Source organism: Alligator mississippiensis, chromosome 3 (genome assembly GCF_030867095.1).
Source record: "Alligator mississippiensis isolate rAllMis1 chromosome 3, rAllMis1, whole genome shotgun sequence".
In the NCBI taxonomy this organism is placed as follows: domain Eukaryota; kingdom Metazoa; phylum Chordata; order Crocodylia; family Alligatoridae; genus Alligator; species Alligator mississippiensis.
Genome location: NC_081826.1, coordinates 255341451 through 255366295, shown reverse-complemented (window position 1 = coordinate 255366295; position 24845 = coordinate 255341451). Strand labels below are relative to the sequence as shown.

General features: G+C 39.0%; 1 protein-coding gene across 4 annotated transcripts in view; it reads right to left on the bottom strand.

Moving 5' to 3' along the window:
- IQGAP2 (IQ motif containing GTPase activating protein 2) overlaps positions 1-24845 on the bottom strand; it is a 205894-nt gene that overhangs the window by 78141 nt on the left and 102908 nt on the right. For 2 of the 4 annotated variants that reach the window (XM_014594718.3, XM_014594723.3), the window contains exons 3-10: positions 17105-17261; positions 14026-14103; positions 11337-11413; positions 6541-6608; positions 5749-5862; positions 1604-1782; positions 898-985; positions 194-357 (exon numbers count right to left, since the gene is read on the bottom strand). In XM_014594718.3, the coding sequence (XP_014450204.2) occupies positions 194-357; positions 898-985; positions 1604-1782; positions 5749-5862; positions 6541-6608; positions 11337-11413; positions 14026-14103; positions 17105-17261 (925 nt within the window). The remainder of the gene's footprint in view (positions 1-193; positions 358-897; positions 986-1603; positions 1783-5748; positions 5863-6540; positions 6609-11336; positions 11414-14025; positions 14104-17104; positions 17262-24845) is intronic. The other 2 variants (XM_014594721.3, XM_014594725.3) reach the window with 1 other exon arrangement.

Genomic DNA, 24845 nt, shown 5'->3' with positions numbered 1-24845 from the left:
AAAAATAATTCCTTTCAACTCATTTAGAACTTCACACTAATGCATCGTGCACTTTACAGTGGATGCAAGTAGTTTTGTAGTGCTCAGGAAAATATAAACCTGAAATCTTTTGTAAAATCCTATTTCACAAAAATCATGCGGATCAGGGTGAAACCAAACTAAGGCATCATGCAAACATGTTCCATTCAGTTACCTGCATTCTCTGTTCTTTAGAATCACACAATTGGGCTAGGTACCATGAGGAATTTTGCAGCAGAACTTCAAGTAAGCTCAAAGCAGGGTGGTTCAAACCTGCCATCAGTGCCATTTCATCTTGCCTGTCAATAGCCTCATTCACTTGGACTAAAGCCATGTGAACTGAAAGGAAAACAATGCTTACAAACAGCACACATTTTTGCTAAAAAAAATTCCATTGCTGATGGCATCTACCTCTCTAAACCAAGGCACTTAATAGCAGTCTTTATCCAGCAAAGGACTGTACCTTAAAGCACCAGTCCTTCCAAGAGCCTTGGACAGAGTCCCCACAGACTTTTCAAGGACACAGGCTTAAGCCTGAATTTGCAGTCCATCTAGAAGAGGGTTCAAAATTTACAGTATTCTGAAGCCAGCAAGAACTGACAGAGAAACAGAGCAGGTGAAACCATGGCTTCTGCGTTAAGAAGTCCTAACAGCAAAGATATCACCTGAAAAGACTGGTGATAAAAGCAGCAAGACATTGCAGTCTAAAGCAACTGCTGTAATACTGACAAAATGTTTGCTTTTTTAATTTTGCCTTATTTTTATTTAATCGTATTTCTGTAAAATTAAGTCTGGCCAGCTGGAATTTGGAAAAAAAAGTCATCTATAGTTTGTAGATACCATATGCATGCTTCCATATAAAACCAGAATTCAACTTACTGTTGATCTTGTTGATATTGCCTTGGATCTCTGCTTGTGTGAGCAGTTCTTCATACACATCTCTTTCTTCTTCTGAAATTGTGCCATTCTAAAAGAACAAAAACTTTACCAGTTCAAAGATTTATTAGTTCCACATATAAGAGCTGTTAAAAATTGTCAACCAAAATATGAAGGCTTAAACTGTGGACCCAGTTGTGCTATATTTAAGCATCATCTACTTTCTGAGAAGAACTTTGTAGTTAGTGCTGCATAGCTTCAAATATAGAAAACAAGATTTATTCATTACTGTAAAATGATGCACGAGTAATTTGTATTCAGTTAAGTCTGTTTACTTAATTGATTTTACATCCACAGAATTTTTAATTCAACTTTTAGTTGATACTAAATGTAGTCTGGTTTCTACAGAGCAAGTTGTAAAACAGAAAAATAATGGGGATCCTGTAGATTCTCAGTCAAAGTCTGCATTTGAGAGGGAAAAATAGAAATCATGTGTTATGTGCAAAAATACATAGAACTTGTATGCCGTTATGCTTCTATTAACATAGGTCTTCAGCTTGTATTTTTTACTATAAGAGTAATTCACTTAATTAGCTTAGCAGCGGTTTATAAGCACAATCCTAGAACCATTTAAAATGCTCTGTATAACCAAATGATCAAGCATATGCAAAATTCATGGATGCCAACTGATCTAAATATGTTTGCATACCTTCAATCTTGCATTTTCCTCTTTTCTCTTTTTAGCTTCTAGGAGTTCTGTCTGATATTGCTGTGCAAGTTCTTCATCCACATTTAGCAACATTGCATTTGGATTCCTAAGAGTTATGATGGTTTGATCTGCTACTCCCTTTTCAATAGCTTCATTAATTGCAATTACTGCAGCATGCACTGAAAAGGAATGATAGGAGTTAAACTCTGAGAAGTGACAAAGTAGTACTTCTGGATCAAGCCCGTCTATTTTTAAAAAGCAGGGAACGGAGGTGGAAAGGAGTTTATTACTTGATGAGGAGTTTTATGATGTAGCAATAGTCGCATGACAATATTTACATTTAAAAAAGTTTAAGAATAGTTTTGTTTTCCAGTTTTAAAAAGGAGAAGCTGCACTTAAAACCTCCAAACCAGAGAAGTTAAAATTTTACACATTTTTCTCCTTCTTGAAAAAGGTGTGTAATTAATTACTGAAGGAAAAAATTGAGAGGTCCAGTTTTCATCTTTCAGTTCTTTGTACCTAGCCTGGTCAAATCATTGAAAACACTTAAGCATAAGGACTTATGCCCTTAAGCATAAGGGAGAACTAGGGTAGCAATGTTTAAAATGAATATTCAAAAGGAAAAAAAAGGAGAATTAAGAATTTCACTTTTCTACACATTTTGTGTCTGTAGAGCCAGTTACAGCCACACATTAGCATGAACAGCAAAAGTCAGGATGTCCTATGATCCACCAGGAGTTGCTCCCAATCCAAATTCATCTCAATTCTCTCACATGGCACAGAGAACAAAGGTGCAATCTTGAGTAAAATCCATTACATTCGGCTATTTCCACTGTAGATTTTTTGTTTAAAAAGACATTTACTTTTGCTATTTTACAAGTAAATTACATACATAACAAATGTTCACTTAAAAGAGAAATAGAGGACGTGTTTTAAATGAACATCTGTTGATTACATATATGCAATCATTTAAAATACTTGCTTTAACACATTCACTCTTGCTTCTTTATCTAAATACTGTCACAAACAGACAAAATATTTGCTAAGATGTAGCTTTGCTAACAATTTTCCCCCATCAAAAAAAATCTCACAACCTTCTCCCAGTACATTTCCAGAATGCATTTATGAATAAGAACGTTACTTTACTGTCAAGGAATCAAGAACAGCTTTATTTTGTTATTGAAAACTTCTGTTATGGATAAATGCATTTGACAATGCAAGCAGGGAGGGATTTTTGGGTGGTGGGGAAAGAGGTGCAGAACTTCTTTGGCAGGGCTTTTTGTCATGTATGGACATAATAGCTGCACCAAGGACAGTGGCCTTGCACTATATTTCTCAGAAAGGCTACACAGAAGCATGAACAAATGGAGCAGTAGCTCCACAGGACAAAGTTCCACTTGAATGGAAGGCACTACCCAAACGCAAGGCACAAACCCCAGATGGGAAAGCAAGGATAGCAAGCCTAAATTCTGATGACAAAGGGGAACTGCCTTATTTCTCAATGACAGCTTCTCTCCAGCAAGTGGAAGAAAAGAGTCGATATGAGCAAAAAAAAAAAAAGGCTAGTGTGTTTTTCCTCTGCGAGAAGGAATGAGAGAACTTCCAAACAGGATGTTCTCTCTCCTGAGAAGTTTTCTAGCACCAGTCTAAGCACATGAACACTACTCAGGGTCCTAAAGACTCCCAGTATCTCACAGCCCTCTGCTCCCCCTCTGGCTCCCAAATGGACCACTTATCAGTGAGCTGTTAGGGAGCCCTGCAGGGCACCTTCTTGTACAATTCCCAAGACCTCTGATGTGGCAAAGAATTCCTGCTGCTGCCTGAACAGTCTGGGACTGTTCATATAGCTATCCCAATGTCCCCTCCCCAGCACTGAACAGCCCCAGGTCAGCCTGGGTCTGCGTAAGGGGAGCATTCTTTGCAGCTCAACCTATCCTGGAGATCTCTAGGATGATTCAAGCCATACTGCCTCACACTCCCAGGGCTGTGCAAGGGATGAATGGGCATTCCCCTGCAGCTTGGTCTGTCCTGGGTGACTTCATGGAGAAGCAGCCAGGGTGATTATGTGTAGTTACCCAAAGTGTGCTTGGAGCACCTGAGGCTAGAGGGCCCAGAGTAGCCAATAGCCACATAGTAAAGCAGCAGGAATCGTGAATACACAGCATGAGAGTCTGGGGGACCAAAACGTGTGTGCATGTGCAGGGTAAGGGTCTGGGGGATTCGAGATCTGTGGTGCAAGGGGTGCTGCAGCAATTACTGGCTGCATACGAGTCTGCTTATGCTCTGGCACCCTCTCTTAGATAAGTATCGATTTGTGGTATTGTTGTTTATACTGGATTGGTATCAGATTGTTGCAGTTGTTTAAATATAATGGTTGTTACCCTCCATCACATATCTGTCAGTCATTTACTAATTAATTATATTGCATTAGGTTACAGCTGGGCTGTAACCTAATGTCTTAATGAGAGTTGAGGTGCCCACCATTCTTTCATTCGGCTGATGTCTAGGAGGATTAAGAAGGGTTTTTGAACCCGAAAGCTTGCTTAATAACTGTTCTCCAACCATTTGGGTTGGTCTAATAAAAGAGATCAAATTCACACAAGGAACCTTGTCTGCCTAGGAGGATTAACACCCTCACTTGAATAATTTGAGATTGCCATTCAACACGCTGAAGTCTATAAAGATGTAAAATAATGTTAAATGGTAAAAGGGGAGTCTTATTAATGAGTCAGATATGTACAAGTTAATAAAACAAAATACACAAAATGGTTCAGTGGAATATGAAGTTCCATCTGAAAGATGAAATTAAAATAAAAGTTGAATAACTGAAAAATACAATAGCTTGATGTGATCATTTGTGAATTTGTCTACCAGTGGAAAGAAGCGTTAGAAACCCCAGTGGGACATTTAGAACAAGTCTGAACAAATACTAGGGAAAAAAAAGTCTCCCTTAGAGAATAAACCCTGGGCTGACAGGAGACAAAAGAATTGGTATTGATAGATGTAACAATGATACGAAAACAAAATGATACTAATCTAAGGCATAGCCCTGTAACTTTTGTCTGAACACTTCTATAACTGTACAAATATAGCTACAGTATATCATTGCTACTTCAATGTCAAATGGAACAGGACTTAAAGTTTCATTCAGGATTACAGAGTTGCAGCATTTTAGCTAACTGGTATGACTACAGCACCATGTGATGCAACAGCGCTTAACAGCTAGTGCGTACTCCTTTCAAATTTCCTAACAGGCATGTTTTTCCATAGCCTTAAATGTATTTTTCAATCTGCTGAGAACAACAGGGTTCCTCTGCATTTATGTCCAGGATATGAAAAGGCACCCTCTTGAGGTCCTTTCTAGCCCTATTTTTCTATTAAATCATTTAATGTGTCCTTTTTTGCAGGCTTTATTTTGTGATGGCACACTACATGTACATGCTCTCTTCCTCCAAAAACTTAGTTTGCCTCCTCCCCGGAATCTGCTACCACCCCAAGTATGTGACAAGATTCCCATGATGCAACAGGCACTTCCTCTTCTGGGGAAGAGCGTGCCTCTCTACTGCACGCTTCAACCCTAGGGAGGACTACTTTCAGGAAAGATTACTTTCTATAGTTAAAGAAAAATACCTCTGAAGTTCAGAGGAAACAGTATACAGTACACTTTATAAAAAGCTTTTAGGAAAGGAAGTTATGGCCCCTTTTGTGTCTCTAGAGGAAGGAAACAACTGTAAAGTTTGATAGCAACTGGGCTTCAGAAAATGTACAAAATTGATAGCACACCATACCATTTTCCTCCCTATAAACCATGTTTTAAAAGCCATCTTTTCAGAATCATACAAGTTTAACCTACAACATGCAAACTTCACACGGATAACCCCACATAAACAAGTGTAGGAAAAAGTGTTTTAAATTAGAGTCTGGAAATTTTACAGTTTGCTTTAAAGTCAAATAATAAAAACAGCTTGCCATGATTATACTACCTGACCCTTAAAAACTTCAAAATCCTTTAAGCGATTTACAAGTAATTAAGTTTTACCACACCTTAGTTAAGCACAGCCAGAAGCATGAACCCATTTCGCAAGTATTCTATAAATCTAGGTATTAAGAGGCAAACAGTTAAACACAAAACAAAAAAATCTTACATGCTGCTTCATCCACAGATAATTCACTGGCAAGAATCCCACCAATTTTACTAAAAGATGGCATCTGTATACCATACTTCTCCAGCTCCTTTCGCATGTTGCTGATTTCTTCCTCTATGAACAGGGGGGAAATTAATAAATAAAAGAAGAAATGGAAACTTAAAAAAATGAAAGTCCTAAGATGTTCCATTTTGGATAGTTAAGTAAAATAAGTATAATTTCAGTTTAACTTTAAAGAACCAAGCCTTGGTTAAATTATAGGTTTTTTTATAAGATTTTCTATTTTGATGGCACACAAACATTCTATACAAAAATTCTCTCCCAACATCTTTACATCTTTCAAAGATTAACATTAATTAGCAGTGGTATCCCACCTACTGGGTGCGTCTACACAAACTAAGATTTGCTGTCCAGTAAAGTGTCATCTTCTACACATGCATGACGATTAGGGAGCAGTAGACCAACTTAGTGCACTGCCAGATAATTCCGTCAGATAAGTGGTATCCGGCAGTGCAGTAAACTACCGCGCTTAAACGCATGTGTAGACAGGGATGTCGGAATTAGTTTACTCCAGCTCAAATTGAGCCAGAGTACATTCAGTTGCATTAACTGCATATGTAGACATGTTCACTGAGATCAAGATGCATGCAGAATTTGGTTGGAGAAGAAAAAAGAAAAATCTATTTCTACTGAAGAGTAGAAGTACTTGCTAGAAACAAATATTAGCAGATTTTAAAAATCAATGTAATAGAAGAAACCAAGTGCAACTAAAAAATAAACAACCACTTTTACCTGTAAAGTCTACTTTTCCTAGTAGATCCTGGATCTGTGGTGCTATTCCTAGTTTGAACAGGTATAAACTACAAAGAAGAAAAATATATTAAAATAGAGATATGTACGTTCTATTAAACACCTGCCTCACTAGATCAAACTCATTCTTTATATTAAATTTCCATGGATAAATACAGAATAATTTTGACCTACAGCTTTCTTTCTACCGACATTTTTAGATAATATGAATATGAAAGAGGTTACGACTGTGGGTCTTGCTGCCTAAACTGAAATAAGGAAAGGGAAATCATGAATCCAAATTAAACTCTCCTATATCAAGGATTTAAGGAAAACTCAACAGCTACGGTACCCGAAACATTATGAAAGATGACAAGTGTTTTTATAACCAATACATACAAACTGGGTTCCACGTACTGTTCAGCTTAAAGCCTTATATTTTATAAAAATGGTTAATATTGTTCAACATTAAGACTTTCTGATGGAAAAAATATCCGACTAGTTTTTGAGGCTTGATAGCCTGGGCAGTACTTACGGAGACAGAACAATCTTTTTCAGGCATAGCTCAGAGAATACACTCTTAATTACGAAAACAGTTTCAATTCAGGTTTTCCTAAGGTCAAATACATTTAGTATTTACTTAAACACCAGATGAATAGCTGAACAGTTCTGTACTCCCCCCCGCACCTTCAGTCAGTGCCCAGGACTGGCATCCCACTTATACCTCCTTATTTACACTACATTTAAATACAAACAACTGGCCATGTATATTGCAGAAGGCAAGGTAGATTTGCACCTTGTAGACTAACCAGATCACAGATGATTAAGCTCCTGTAAGCAGCAGCTCACTGTATCAGATGCTGAGAAGGGACCCAATGATGTAAACTGTTGTTTACAATTCTAAAAATTAAGTTAGTCTAAGGTGAAAATCTACCCCACCTTCTGCCAGACTTCAGACTAACAGCTAACCACCGCTCCCCATAATCATCATCTTCAGGTCATTAAACACTTTTGCTCTGGGAAAACTGCAAGAAGGTCAATATAAGCATGGTCTCCAGGATCTTGTATTTATTTCATTGCAGCATGAAAACCTATACTAATTATTTCTAAAGCTCTACACTGGCATCTGGATAACAGCTGAGTAAATTCACATTGTACTTATATCTTCCAACCATATGCATGTCTTTATTTGTAAAAAGCCAAGCGTTTCTGGAATTTACTAGTGAAACACAGAATTGACTGGGATAATTTTTGTGAAGTATGGCTCAGTCCAGTTTTTAAACAAGTTTTTAAAATTCAAAATGCATTGTTCTGTTAACATAGGGGAAGGTTATTTTGCCATTTGCAAGGGACAACCCTTCAACCTCTCCACACATTTCAGCACAAGTAAAATCTGTCTTCTTTCAATTACTAGGAAGTTGTATAAAAAAAACCCTCAGAGTGCATAAGAAATATATTTTCTATTTTAAATTATGTGGGGCAGGGGGCCTCACTTCACCACCACAGACAGACAATCTGTCTCTTCTTTGAAGCCTCCAACCCCATTGTCACTTATCTCAAGATTCTCCAGATTAGCAGCGTTCCCACCATACAGTGGCCTATTAAATATAAAAAAAAAAAACCCCAACCTCTACCTAAAACAAACCCTAAACTAGTGCAGTTTGTTAGCCCTGTTTTCCCTTTAACTTCATGCAGATTACAATATTCAAGGGAAAATGGACACAGAAATTTTCCTGGATCAAAGACGTTACAATGTGCCTTGTCTTGCAAAATGCCAACCATACTTTGAATACCATGAAATGAATAAAATTGATAGTAACCACTGCTAACCCAGCAAATATGGTAAGAGTGGTGATCACCAAAAATCCAGAAGTAGATACATAGAGGAGCTAATGGTTTGAATGTAAAGAAATTAAAACCTCACATTAGACTGCCATTTGACATTTTTTTTAAATGAGAGGTGATCTACACTATTCTCTTCAGTTTGGATAAAAATTTATTAACCACAAGATGGTGCTGAGAATTTATACTTCATTTGGCTCTTACATAAAAACTAAAGGTACTCCAATACAAAAGAAGGTTGTTGCATTTTAATATTTTCACTGGAAGGCAGTACACATTTGTTCTGCACTTTTTTGTTGCGATTTTGTATTTGCCTTTGAACGTTAAGGTTAAGCTAACAAGTTCTACCACCCAAGAGTGGCTTGGCTAGACAGCTAGACTTACTGGGGTAAATATTTCTGAGGAAAACTTACAGGGACTCCTAAGCAGCAAGAGTCACAAGCACTTGAGTTCAAGTCAAGCTATTCCTAGCCTGAAGAGGCCATCAGACAAGTCCAAACCAACTTTTAGAAAAAAACTGGTGCGAAGAGACAGACAGACAAAGACATCTGTATTTTCATGGCTGCACTTACTAAGCCCTTTTATGCACAGAAAGGAATATAAAATATGAAGTGCTACATTCAGAATGGAACTAAAAATTGGTGATAAAGCTATTCCTCACTAGAAATGAAGATGATGCATCTAACAATGAAGATATACACTGCTACATTACATTGCTGGTCAAACCAAAGCCAGCAAACAAAGTGAAAGTAGCCATCTTTTTGCTTTATTTTCAGTGCAGTAACACTCAGTCCAGATCTCTTGAGCCCTAACCGGCTCTTTAGCTTAGCACCTGCACTTTTTTCTAGTTGTTGGGTTTAATTTTTTCAGAATGCATGAATTGAATACATTTTTCTTACAATCACAGCTAATGCAACACATGCAACTACATACTGCAGTATGTTCTCTCTCCCCCTCCCACATTTCATTTTGGAGTGTTTTAACTCCTGCACTTCTCAGTACCAGGTACCATTGGCTTAGGGCCATTAGTATCTTCATATCCCCCCCTTCTCCTCCAGTCCCCATGTTGTTCAAAATAAGATTAAAACCCAAGAATTAATATTCCCAGAAATTTTTTTTAAATGTGATAAAGTATTCCACTGTATAGGCTAAACCAATAGTGCCCATCACCTCCAGTTAAAAATTGAGTACTTCCCATTGCAAGACTTGGTTTTCAGTTGCTTAAGCCTTTGTAGAACTTTAACCATTTGGGCTGATGCTTTCCAAAAATAATTCAGTCCCGAGGTACACCTAGCATGAGAAGTTTCACTTAAAATTGACTGGCCATTCTTTCCATGTAAAATTTTTCCCTAGTAGTTTTGTTTGTAAACTCCTCCACTCTTTGGAGTAGGAACCTTCTAGCTGGGGACAGGATGAAGAGAGAATTTGCCATTATTTGGTTCTCATACAAAGTGCCCAATTTGGCCAGGCTACAAGATGGTGAAAATCTTAGTCAGCACATGCTCAGAGTTACTCTGGAATCCAAGAGCTAGATTCTCCACGGCTTTCATTTGCACTCAGCATATTCCAACACCACAAATGCAAGATGCCAAGCAGGAATCTTCTAGTAATTCATGTTCCCAGCTGCTGTAACAGCAGCCACAGATACCAAGAAAAAGAATATAGTCTTCACTGTGCTCTAAATTATCCATCCCTATGCTTGTTCTGGGACAAGAAATGAGGAAGCATTTTTATCTGGACTAGGACTGACTGGGCAAAGAATCTGAAAAAAGGAGCTGAAGGGTTAGCAAGTACAATAAATTCCCCTGTGGAAACCAGAACAGAATCCAAGATTCCTGCATCTCATCAGTCCTCTATGAGCAGAAAGATATGGAAAACCCTGGAAAAAAGTGTGCACTTCACACTTAACTAACTTGAGTGCTAGCTTTGTACCCTCATATTTTTTAAAACATTTGAGTTATTTTTTCTTTTGTACATCTAGGTACAAGTTGCAAGATCATTTCAGCAGAAACCTGTTACATGGTAGATTTTAGGTAAGGGCAGGGAAAGAACAGACGGATCGGAGTTCAATAGTTATTCATCAGGCACATATTCTAAGCAGCACAGGAAGCACCTAAAGGAGGGCTGGACAAGGAACTGCTGCAGAGCACTCTTTCATTTCTGGTTAAGAGTGCAAAAATCTCTGGTGTAACTATAAATAAGACAAAAGGTGGAAGATGCAGCAAGAAGGGTTTGAGAGAAACTGAATGAAAATGGAGAGCAAAGTCCAAGAAGCAACACAGATGAGCCCTGAGGCCTTGGCATGCATCTTCTGGACCAGATGAATAACCAAAGGTCAAACTGTTGGAAAAAGTTTCATTCAAGAAGGGAAGATGTTAATCATTACATTGGTATTGCAGACAATAGGCAGAGCTGAGGCAAATATCTAATGATGAAGACTATATATTTTAATAATTGTATCCACAACTTAATAACTTTCAGTTACTTCAGCAAATGTAAATCTGTCAATATATACACTGAGTTTTCTGCAGAACAGCTGAATAAAAGATTGTGATATCACTGGAATGGAACTCGGCCCAAAATTTTTGCATGAACTGTTCAGCATTTAAAGCCCCATGTGTCAGCTTCAGGAAATCACTTTGTGATTACATTAGACAGCAGAGACCAAACAACATGGTTTTAGACTATTGCTACCCTCATATATTACAGTCACCATAATACTGTACAGTTAATACTAGAACAGATAGAGTAACCATGGTATATTCAAAATTCATGACCTGAAACTCAAGTTAATAAATATTACATAGAACTCAACAGATAATAGATCTTTAAAATAGTTCTCATAAGAAAAAAAAAATCTTAATAAACTTAAGATTCACTGACAGACTATGGATCCATAATGGCTTAAATGATTAAGTCTTCGAAACACCTCCTGCCCCATTTCCACCACCAATTACCTTAATGCATGAACGCAGTATATCATTCTAGGTATATTTTTCCTATCGTAGACGTCCGTAGTTTCTGGATAAAAGATCTTTAAAAAAAAGAAAGACAAACCACAGCTGTTATTCTCTTATCCCCCTCCTTATCCAGATCACTTAGTTTAACTGATACCACATTAGAACACCCTTAAACTGTTAATTCTGGATAACAAGCGTCACTTGAGGTACTGCAATAGTTTAATCAACAGTTTTCATATTTTAATGTTTTGAGAATTAGTCTATTAACATACAAACCCTGTTCATAGTTATAAACCCTACCTACTTTATACAAGTTGATCTTTCTTCTAATTATATGCTTCAAATAAAACTTTCAAAGATCATGGTAACTAAATTTGAGGGTTAAGGACAGTTTTTAAACTTTAATCATGTACTTCTTATCCAGAAAATTGCAGCTTGTAAAGCTGCACTGTAAACTGTCATCCAAGGAAGAATAACAGGTGTCTAATACAAATAGGGTTTACATATTGGGGGCACCACACAAACTAATTCACAGTGCATTTACAAGGGAGGTATAATCCTCAACATGCATGCAGGAGAGGCATTATCTTCATTTTAAAGAAGAATATTGAGGCACAGGGATGTTAAGCGACTTGGCCAAAAATCATATTTTAAGCTAGTGGTAGAACCAGAATGCGAGATTAGTTGTTGTTGGCATAGACTATGATGTTCAAAGCACTTCAACTTAGTTTCTCAAAACAAAAAAAAACCAACTTCTTGGAGGCAGAGAATATTAGCAAAGCATACTTCCACACGAACCAAGAATTCACCATGAAAACCTTGCACTCTATGCTCAATAAAATAGGCCAATATAAAATTGAGATTATATCAAAAGCAGCACACAATCCTTGCATCTCAACACTTCTAGCAAATTTAGGAACCTTTTAGCCCTGCTTGTATGTGATCCTCCTAGGCACAGACAAGCCTTGCCACAAGTAAACCTTTTAGACAGAAGAACATGGACAGTGGTAAAAACGTCTCTAGATTTCCCTATTTCATGTGCTCCAGCATACAGAGGGGGTAAGGGGAAGGAGCATTTTAAATTGGAGAGGCTCTTGGAGGCTGCTTTAATTAAAATGCCCACAGCGTCTCATTTATTCAGCGTCCTGTGTTTCAAAACGGCAGTGGGGGCGCTGTAACTAAAGCTTGTTCAATGAGCTTTAAAGCACCCCGCCACCATTTTGAAACATGGGGATGCTGAATACGAGAGACGCTGCAGCACGCTAGAAAGTTCACATTACAACACTCAACACGTTCTAATCAGAATGTGTCAGAGCACATGTATAGGTGTCCTGGTGCCTGATGAACTGACATGGCTAATCACCAAGTAGATTAAACAAGGCAAGCAAAGTTAGAAACAGAAGTTAAAGAAGGCATAGATATACAGTGCTAGCACAGGCTCCAAATTTAAAACTTTACATTTCAGTACAGCCTATGACTTAAGTCTCTGCTTACAAATCAGTTTGAGGAGGTACCAAATGAATGGGTCTTTTAGCTCTAGCTGCCCTTATTTCCCACCATTCCCAATGCAGCTGTCTCTGAAGTAGCTCTTTTTAAAAAACAACTTTCCCTCTGCATCTAGCAGAGATGCTAGCAGCTGCTCCTCCACTCCTGAAGGAGCCAACTAATTAATTAGCTAGGAAGTGCAAAGGGGAATTTAATTGCCATTGGTTTCGAGCTGCTGAAAAAACCCAAAGCAAAACAAAAACACAAAAGACCACTAAAACACTCTTCAGAGAAGACCTGGCTGACACGTTCATCCAGTCCTACATGAAAGATTTGTGACCCAAAAGACATTAAGTGGCATCAGAAAACAGAGAATAAATGTGGGGGGGGGGGGAATGACAACAGACAGAATAGGTAATTTAAGCAAAAGTAAGGGGAGGGAGGGGTGACACAGAATAATTGCTAACAGAACCAGAAGGAGGTGTAGAGATCCCCACTGTTCAAGAACACTCAGGACAACTGGAAATAGGGTAAATAGAAAAGAAAGATGGGAGAGAAATTGAAAAGAGTGAGGGGGAGATTCATAACAAAGCAGCAAAAACTGAGACAGAAACAAAAAAACACAACCCTTTTTAATCATTCAGGCCCTTATTTAGAAATTGTTCTCAAAAATCAGATTTATAGACAATGGCTGCTTGCAGACATGGGGGGGAACCAAAAAACCCCAGCACTTTAAAACTCGGCATGCTCCTGCACTGAGCCCAGCACATGCCCAGAAGATCAGACGTGTATCAGCTTTATAAAAAAGTGCCAAAAAGACCCAATGAAGTGCCCAATCTATACAGACACTGCAAAGCCGGGTCAAATTAACGTGCTTCTTCTTTTGGTAAACAGTGTGTTTTTTTCCCCACCCACATCTGTCAGTACCCAATGTTGCCAGCTTTCGATTTTGAAGAAGAGGGAAGCACCTGAACCTACATCCATAATATACAAATAAAGAGAATTCATCCTCTTCAGAAATGTATAGCAACATATTAAATTAGCATACCGCGACTTGCAGCATACCCTTCTTCCTGATTAGCTTTTCTGGTACCTATTCAGCTTTGACCTATTCTTATTCAAGAAAATTAAGGGAAAATTTGAATAAAACCTTAAAACTTTGCCCTTGGGTCAATTGTCATTATATCATTTAAATGCTTACCTTTGGTAGACCAATGGATTCCATTGCTCTTAGCCACTGCACAGTATTATCTGTGTGTCGAAAATGAAGTCCTGATTTCTAATAGGGGGTGGAAAAAAATTCAAGAAACAGTTTACTTATTCTGAATTACGTTTTCTCCTGTCACACATTTTTGTTGCGTCACAATTTAGCATTGCTCTCTGAAAAGGTTCTAAAAATGTTCCTTATGTGGAATAGAAACCAGAGTTAATAACTGCATTCTTGTCAAGTGCAACATAAAAACACACCTCACTGTTAGCCAAATTTTGTAAATCTACAGTCTGTACCCCAATCCCATTTCCAGCTATTTTCAAAGCTCTCACTGCCAAGAGAAGGAAGATGCTATAGATGCTTTCTTGCTTTTTAATAGGCTTTATTTTGTATTCACAAAGCTGAATGTAATTAGGAGAGAGAGGTCTGTTAGCAAAAGCAATGTTTTGTTGCAGGTTTCCTGTCAATCCATAATTGCTCAGTTGATCTATAATGAGAAAAAGGTATGCAATGCAGTAACTTAGTAAATAAGTAAGAGAATAATTTTTGTTGAGATCTTTAAAAAATGGACTGATTTTTACTGTAATAATCATCAATTTGCACTCCCCATTCCACCCCCCCCCCCAAGTACAGAACAAGCCCTTTACCTGAATATCTATTTCCAAGTTAAAACAGGATCTATTCTGAAAACTGACTGGTTTCTAAATGCCAGTATAAAAAAAGTTTTCAATAGTTATTTTATGTGGCAGAAAAACAAAAAACTGTTTTTTGTTTTTTTGTTTTTTAAAGAAAAACAACATTTGAAGAGTGGAAGCTTCCCTGAAATACTGAAGCATAAAGTTGCAGAACTTTTCCCTCCTGTTTCACACGCTATTAAATTCATTAGATCATTATTAGATCATTCATTCCCTACCGTGTCAATTCCTGGAGAGCAAAAATGCAGCCTTGCTTTCTCACCTTCTGGAACATATCATTTTCTAACTCTAAGATTAAGCCACAGGAAAAAAAAAAGCAGTACAGGGGACAACCCCATCTAATGTTCCGTATTAACAATTTTTTAGGGATTCAAACAGAGTGGAATAGGACAGCTTTGAGGTTACTAAGTGGGATTAGTCACAGCATAAGAAGTAGAATAGAATCTGACCTTATGTGCATTTAAACAGAAGTAGTTCCACATTCAATTACTTTAAGCCCCGAGTTCAGGATAAAGATCCCTCCCTCCCTGCAATCAGTTAGAAGGCAATCAATTTAACACTGAGCAATAAACACTGGGGGGGGGGGGGGCGGCACACCACACAGAGGAGAACAAAAAAACATGCTCTAGTTTTAGAAGTTGAGAGGGTTGGAAGGGCAGAGAATGCTGTTTTACCTTCCAAGTCTGGTTATAAACAAACATGATTCAAGTTCTAATCAAGATTCAATTAAAAGAAATCTTGAACTGATTTTTATACCCACAAAAAAAGGAAACCAAAACCAAAAATCAAACTCATTTTCCTTTAAAGCATCCATGCTCCAATTCAGCCTCTTTTTGTTAATTAAGAAAAAATTGTAGTAGCCAAATAAAAGCAAAGCTACCTAAATGCCTTATTCATGCACCCAAAACATCCTGCACTTTGCTTTTTCAGTTGTTTTTGCTGCTCTATGACGTAGAGTTAGACATCAACCTGAACACACAAATCCATAAGGGGGGTAATTTCCCAGCGTAAGATTATAAAACAAGTTCCTATTAACAATGTCATCAAAGTTTGTGTGCATTCCTAAAGGGCTACAGGTGCCTGGTATACATCATATTTAAAACACAGTTACCACCCGAATTGTGCCATAAATAGTCTCAGTGCTAGCGTGTACAGCCAATTTATGATGCCATGAAGTAGCAAACCAGCCACAAAAATATTCTATAGAATACACGGAACATCTTTGTGACTTGTTTGTATGACACCATAAATTGAGCATGTAGCACACCCATACTAAAGCTGACGACCAGCTTATTGTCAGCAGCCTGGGGAAAAGGACTGGCATTGTGAAGGGGATTAGCATCATTCCCAATGATAGAAGTGGGGATCAGTTTGCAAGGTTCTCAGGCAGGGAAAGCCAAGAGACTTGCCCAGCTACAAGCCTGGAAAACCCTACACCTAGCTGCCTTCCATGCCTTGCTCTGTGGGGTTGCAGGGCAAGGCACTTCAAAAAAGTGCCAGGAAGCTGGACTGTACACATTTTTAAAAGTTCTTGGGGCACAGGGACCCCAGGATAGGGGCGAGGCTTCCCGATGCCAGGGTCCCAGCGCTCCAGAACTTAATGTACAGGCAACTGGGCAATCCTGGTGTCTCAGAAGGTACAAACTGTAGCACTCAAAAGTGAGGAGATGACTATATAATAAAAATAAAAAATATCTTGCAGAAAACAACAACATGGTAGCTGTCCACAACTTTAGCTCCAGGGAAAACCTGTTCCCTTAAGAACAGAAAGGATTACCATTTGTCGAGTTACAATCCAGTAGGAAAAGGAGCCCATGGCTTCTGGTACGTTTATTTAAATGGCACAATGAAATTTGATCCCCGATTCCCAACAATTGTGCCTCCTGCCATTCCTACTGGGCTGTAATTCAACAAATGGCAACCCTTTTTCTTAAGAGAACAGGTTTTCCTTGGAGTCAACACTATGGACAACTATCATGTTTTTTCTACAAAATATTTATTTCTATTTTTATTATACTTCCCTCTCCCTGCTTTTCAGCACTAAAGTTTGTTCCTTATTTGGTGACTACACTTTTATACAACTAAAGGAAGTTATAGGGAACAAGAGAAAGAGGTAAGACTGTTGATACAACACAGAACCGGTTACCTAAAAAGTATATGAAAACAAGAATTCCATAATCTAGTTTGTGTATTAGGACACAATACATTCAACTAACATAGGAAAAATATTAAGATACAAGGAAAAAAGTATGTACTACCTTTCTGTAAAGCCCTGATGATATTATTTAATTGGACTAAGCATGATAGCACTAAGAGCAGCAGATATTGACCTTTAACTATTAGTTTTAAGCCAGTCCCAATTAAACATTAGTTACCTGATAACGAGTCTGTTCCACATCATAGATTTTCTTCTCCGAAACCAGATTTGGGGCAAAGAATTTGGCTAGTTTGGCAAGGTAAACTCCATTTCTTAACCCTTCTTCCAGCTCAGTAGTGGGGGGCAGTTCTTCACGCAAACAGACCTCCATCCACCTACAAATATGTTGAAGATTACAAGTTTTTGATGCTTGCAATTTTTACACTGTATATTGTAATTAGAATACCATTACCCAGTTATATGCACAAGTAACTTCTGCAACAAGAAAAATCAAAGAAGTTAGTAAAATACCTGCCAACAGTAGGAAACCTCTCAGTGCTTATCAACACTGCAGACCAAAATAATTACCAAAGGAGTCATTACTGTGCATCAGTTCTCCATGGATCACTGACATGAACACATCCTTAATTGTACCCTATGCATAAAAATGAAATATTTCAAAGGGGGCATTTACCTCCGGTGTCACACTACACTTCAGTGTTTCCTACTTTTCTCAGTAACATCAGAAACCTACAGAAATCTCTTTTAAAAAACAGGAAAATGGAAAGATGTACATGGAATTGGAACTCTAATTCAGAAACATATTTAGGATCAAAGGAAAACAGGGCTGGGAGGAACCTCATACGGTCATCTAGTCCAGCTCAAGGCTGGATCATCCCTGACAATCTCCCAGCCAACAAATGGAGATTCCACAACTTCTCTAGGTAACCTGTTCCAATGCTTGACCACCCTCCTAACATCTAGCCTAAATTTCTTCTGCTGAGGTTTGAAGCCATTTTTCTTAGTCCTGTCCCTTATGGCCACAAAGAAAAGCCCATCTACATCCTCTGTGTAAATCACCAGGGATCCTGGCTTTCTCTGTTTAATTTCAGAGAAACACAGATTTTTGGGGGGGGGTTATAATTGGAGAATTTGCAATTTTTTTTAAAGTGAAGTGCCACTATAAGTATCAGTTCAATGCAATGTTTTATTGATATATTTACAGTTTTTAAGCAATTTGAAAGCCTACCAGTGCCTCAAATCACTATAATAAAATAAAATCTAAATACCTGTATATTTTGGCATTTGATGTTGGGTTTATCACGGAAAATCAGAACTCCCCCTGCCCCCTCCACTTGTCAGGACATGGGTCCAACTCATCTCTGTGGGGCTGAAGAGCCCTGATATGCCAATGCCCTGCACATGCTATTGCCCCTCACCCCCAGCCCCCTGGGAGCTGCTGGTGCACCTCACTGCTGACCCACAAACACCGCCATGGTGAGACATCCCCTGCTCACTCAGCAGCAGGCAAAATTCTGCGCTGCCACACCCAGTGCTGCTGGGTGTGAGCCCTGAGAGCCTGCAGCAAGCAGCCTGCATCTGCCCCTGCCTTGCGCACAAACTTGGGGAGGCACATGCCCCCCTGCCATCCCCTGGACAAGCTGCCCACAGCTCCATCCTGCTCTCCGCCCAGGCCCTGCAGCTGTGCATTTAGGCCCTGGGCCCCAAGCCCCCATATAACACCCTGGCTGGGCTGCAGCCCCAGCTCTAACCCCAGCCCAACTCCCTCCTTTACTACGGGGGCCTCAATCCCTCTCTCCCCACCCCAGGTTTACATATGGGGAGCTGCTCTCATGCTGCCTGGCTGCCACATGCATGTGTACATGCACGTGTACACGGCACCCCCTGCCTGACTGCAATCCTCCCGCTCCTCCCAGGCCCTTTTAGGCTGGAACTCTGCCAGCCTGCAAGGGAAAACCTGCTATTTCCCATATTTTTCTACTTTAAAAGGAGAAAATCTGCATTTGACCACAGCAAATGGAAAACCTGGATCCTTGGCAATCACCCTCTAGGTATTTGAAAATTGCTAATAAATCCCCAAGAAGGGGGTGGGGGGAAGTAGGGGGGCAAGTGCCAGAGGTCAAGGCAGATGCAGGAAGGGGAGAGTGGGCAAAAAATGGACAACAGGTGGCAAGGGTCAGGCCACTTAATTCCCTTGCTGCCTGCCCCCTCCCACTGCTGCTTGCCTGGGGGGGGGGGGGGGGGTTTAAAAAAAAAAAAAAAAAGACAAAATTTATGAAATTTCTAGGTATAGAATTTAATTGCTGGGGGAGTCCTTTTGCATTCTGTCATCTTTGATTTTGGATCTAATAAATATTTTTAAAGTGCATATAATTCTATGTAGTATCCCTAAGAAGTATAACTCAGTCTGCAGTTGAAAAACTTAAATCTTACCCATAGGACCAGAAGTTCTAATGGACATCACTGCACAACGAACGAGGGGGGAAGCTGTGTAAGATACTGGTTTGCCTCATTAAAAAAGGCAGAGAGAAAACAGTTCACAACTGTAGTATACCTCTAGTATCCCTCTCCAGAGCAGTATATTTAACTAAATGTGGAACCTGAATCCTAAAGCAAGGTCAGTCATTTTTTTTTTCTTCCTATAAAAAAGCTCAATGAAAAAATCATCTCATGTTAAAGACTCAAGACAAATGACCTATTCTATTACACTCTTGGATTTGTTACAGGACATATGAAAGCTGTTTCACTGAGGCATAGCCTATCCAAATAGTTCTTCAGGAAACCACTAGCAATAAATTTTGATCAGTATCATACAAAGCTGTATGGAACGAGTATTATTAAAGGAACACTGCAGCCTGCAATGCAAAAAGTGTCAGTGGAAAGTATTGTTTCACCAACACATTCTTTGTCTTATTCCACCCCACGTGTTTGTTCTAAGGCTCCGTGCCAAAGTTTGGGGAGCTATCTTTATTAATCACATTTTATAGAGTGTGGAAAAATATACATGCAAGTGTGAAGTGTCATACTATTGTCTTATGTTTTGGAGAAAACCAATAAGAAAAATGCTACGTTTAGTTTATGTTGAATCCAGACTTGTTGAGCCCAGTCCTTTTCATGGAACATTTTTCCCAGACTCATGACTTCTAAAACTGTTGTCCAAAAAGCAGAAAGAGCTGACCGAGTGGTAAATGAGAACCGTTTATTCTGGGTCAAATGATCTTGTAGTCCAGTCAGCCAGTCGTCAGGAAATTGTTTGTATGCAAAAAACACAGCATGATTTTCTGAAGAAGTCAGGTTACCATAAGCATGTCATACTGATTATAATCACATTAAACTCTAGGTCTCTGTCCTCCTCTTTAAGAGACTTCTTGGTCTCCTGAATCCAGGATACTAAATGCATCACCCTAGAACTTTAAAAGAAGAGACCACAGATCACCACTCTGCCCCTCTGGTACAAATGAAGTGGCTGCTCAAAAGGTGCCTTTTGTTTCTGCATGAAACAGGGCCCAATATTGAGCCCTGCAGGATCCAAAACCTACCATACACCTCACCACTCCAAGAAAACACAGGTCAAATTTTGCCAGGAGAAAATGTGCATGCAATAGCAGAAGCTCAATGGTCAGCTGCTATCACAACTGTTTAATGCACAAATAAAAGGGAGTTTTTATACAAATGGTGACAAAATAAGAACCAAAAATCACATACTGGGCCATTTATATGCAAGCAGACTGGTCAGCCAGGGGGATAAGGAGTAAGTAAATATTTCTCAGACACTGCTTTTTGCAAGAATTTACAAGCTATTATCTACAGCTGCTATTAACAGGTGAGAAAAGGATAAGAGTTTAAGTATTCCAGGCCTGGTTTAATCAGGGGATCTAAGAGTGTTTGACTTCTTCCTCTTCCCTCATGTTGCAGCTATACTGCAACTGCTCTCATAGTTTTCTAGCTTCCCACTGTTGTTGAACACGTGCCAAGTGCTTTTGGTCTTCATATACCACATCAGATAGTGACATGAACCCATATTCTGAAGCCATCTCCAGAATGAGATGTTCCTTCAGCCATGATAAAAGGACTGGGAGATGGAAAGCAAGCATTCTGAATGGAAACCAAAACTTATACAGGAAGGGTGCACCTCTTGGGGTAACAAGAGAATGGTCGTAAACTGACAGAGCAGATTTAGGCTAGACATCAGGAAAAACTTCATGGTAAGAGTGGCCAAAAATGTGGAATGGGCTTCCAAGGGAGGTGGTGCTCTCCTTTACTTGGGGGTCTGCAAGAGAAGGCTGGATAGGCATCTGGCTGGGGTCATTTGACCCCTGCACTCTTTCCTGCCCAGGCAGGGGGTCAGACTCAATGATCTGTTGAGGTCCGTTCTGACCCTAGCATCTATGAATCTATGCATTTCAGACGAACAAAAAGGACACAGTTGAAGCTCAAAAGAAACTCTCTCTCTGAAGAAATGAGAAGGGGGGAAAAATACCGCCCTGGAAATAGTGATAGGACATTCTGGCTTGAGGGGAAGGGGGAGAATAGAACTGATCTGTAAGGAAAACAATTGCATTATGCAGGTACCTGTACTTACTTATCATTACATGGTAGAGTGGGCTGTGCTGTGGCTCCTTTAATTTTGCAAGTTTTCCCACATGCCCCTCCCCATCACTGACTGGTAAAGGGGCCCTGCTCACTAGTATAAAAGCAAAAAAACCCCCAAGCAAACAAAAACAGCAGGCAAGTGAAAACCGCAGTTTTAAATACGGTGCCATTTTTGCCTTCTACCGCCAATTGGCCAAGGGGCCCCACGTTTTGCTGCTAACTGGTGGGGAGGCAAAAACAGCACCATGTTTTCGCCTCCCCACCAATTGTAAATAGACTCCACACCTTTATCTGCAACCAGGCTGCAAGAGTTTCCCATTCTATGCTATTGCCCACCAAGACGTAATGAAGACCATGCCTCAGGTCATGCCAATTTTCACCACCTTCCCTCTTCCTTTTTATTACCATCTTTCCAATTAAGCCTGTAAGTAACAGAAGTATTAGAGCTACAGATTATGTATAATCAGGGCACTGAAGAAAAGAACATTTTGTGGTTGAGAAAACATAGTTATGCTTCTCCGTAGAAACATATTGGTAATTTTTCAGCACAGCCTGAAAAGGCACAGTGAGGCACAACCAAGGTTCAGAGTTCAGCCTGCATTCTCATTATCCACTGCAATTTAAGAACTGATTGCTCACTCTGCCCTTGACTTCACTGAACATATTACTGTAGTTAAATATGGACCATTCCATAAGATTTCCTTACTTTACATTGAGTAGAAATGAGAAGTATGTTTTACAGTTACACTTTTTAAAAAGGCTGCTTTGAAGCAATTTATTTCTGCAGACAAAAACATGGTTGTCTTGGTAGACAGTTTTCCAGCTGTTTTTCTTGAGTGCATATTACTGCAGCATCAGCTTTTTATTTTTGGAGGTGGACAATTACATTAACTGTACTCAACTGAAGCCGAATAATTAATACTATTATTATGCAAGGACAGAGACTAACTTAACATTGGACAGTACAGCATTATTTTTCTTCAAACAAAACAGTAAAAATATATTTTTTGCTATAAAGACACACCAAGTCCTTGCCAATTTAAAATTTAACCACGGCAGCAGCAAAATCTTGCACATGGGGTACAAAATTCATTTTCCATGTTTGTACTGTAAAGGACTACAATCCCATCTACGATATCATGGCTTTAACTATTGCTAGTATACAACATACAGATTCTAAGTGCAATGCAGATGTACATTAGCATCTCTCTTACTGAAAGAAATGTCAATCCCTACAATTATAAAAATTCCAGGAAGAGAGAAGAATCTTGGCTTGAATCCCATACACTTTCCTTAAAATCAAAAGGCACGCCACAGTGAGATCATCCTACCTCTCAAGTGTGAGATAAGGAATCACAATAAGTGCATTCAGCAGGGAGTAAGGAGCTTGTGGACAAGATTCCTAGTTGCATGGGTCAAGTAAAGGGGCTGAAGCAGAAGAGAAAGGTCTCTAAAAGCCTTACAAAAAACTAGAACTCTTGGTTCCAAAATGATATCTTTTACTAGACCAACTGGAAAATGGCAAGAAAACTGTCCTTTCCTGCAAGCTTTTGGGATCAAATTCCCTTCGTCAGGCTCTGGGAAACGTGTAGATGGTACAAGATGGTAAAAAGTCCCCGTCGGTAGGAAATAAACTTCGTTTTTGCACAGAGGGAGCTGAAGATGGAAGTCTGTCCCTCTGGGTCCATGAGTGTCTTTGTGAGCTATGTTGAGTAGCTCTTTGATGTGTTGATCAGGTAGAATTCCTTCCCTGGAGGTGTCAGATGGCAGGCAGGGAGGCAAAAAGAAAAACTTCCTTGTTGTTCTGCAATGAAGTTTAAAATCCAACAAATTCTAAAAGCCTTAGGAACTTGTTGGAGAATTCCCTGTTCCCAGAACTGAGGAAGACTACCCCTACAAAATACGATGCATGTGTTAAGCAGAATTGGGGTATGCTGCAGTGAGACTGCAGCACTAATGAGATTCTGGGTTGCACTGTAAGTCTACCAAACACATAATCATAGAGTTAGGGTTGCAAGGCACCTCAGGTCATCTAGTCCAACCCCCTGCTCAAAAAGACTGGATACAACTACATCCAAGAAGAAAGTAACCTAAGCATACATGCCCTGTACAACACCCACATTAGTAAATTAAAAACTATTTTTAAAGATCAAACTTTTAGCTTATGTTCAGAATACTACAGTAGATACAACACCAAAAGATTGCTTCTTTTTCATATATAGTACTCAACTCAAATAAGAACAAAGTACACACACTGCAGACATTAGACTCTGGTACCAAATAATCAGGCCAAGCAAGAAGTGCTAAAGCTACAGTTTTCAACTACAGCACGATGCTTTTTACTCTTGGCAATGATCAGTAGATAAAATAAACGTTAGGCAGTGACTTCCTGCCATGATAACAATCATTACCTCTATGCCAGACCTTAGAAGCACCACCAGCCTACTACTTAGTAAGACTCCAATTTCTGTATTTGGTTGTGTACAATGCAACAGTAATAAGGCGATCAGGCTGTATTCACACATGCACAAAAATTAAATGACACTGGATGCATCAATATATTTTGGTTATGAGAATTCATTCCTATTTTGTAAGGTTTGTGAAAAAGAAAAAAAAGCACTGCTTACTAAAGCATTGGAATTTTTCTGTCATTCAAAGATCAAGATTCATTGCACTTCTGAGCATGCAGAGGTGTGACTGAAAAATACTGCTACAGAATAATATCTGAACTGCTTTATATGTAAATGCATCTGTTTCTTAGAGCTTACCCTATAACCTGTGCAATCAAATAAAAATAACCTACTAGAAGATATTGTATGACGCATGAAAACAGAAATATCAATTGTTAAATCAGAAACACTAATAAGTGTTGTTTAGGAGAATTACTGAAAGCAAAAGCTAAGAAAAAAGATTTGTTTTGTTACCATCATCATTTCCTTTTAGTACTTTTTTGGCATATAACTGACTTCTCGGTCTGCTTTGAGGCCAGTGCACGTGTGGAACCGAGAAGCATCCGACCTAGAGATGACTTAAAATGAGACCACTTAATTTAAGGAAGGGAAAAAACAAAATAAAAAAAAAATAACTCTAGCTATTTTAAAATGGAGCTGGCAGTCCCCATTAGTAGAAAGCCACAGGCAGTATAAGATTAATAGCAGAATAAGACAAAAGCCAAAAATCAAAACAGTTCTGTGTTTAATAATAGTTTTAAAAGTTAGGTATAATCCACTAGCCACAAAACATTTTAAATGTCAAATCTGTTTTAGAGAGAGATATGTGAAAACATGTCTCTCCTGCCCTAGTTGGAATTCAAGCATCTTGTGCGCTCACGCTCTTTGAACATTCTAATTGGTTGTCTCAGCAGC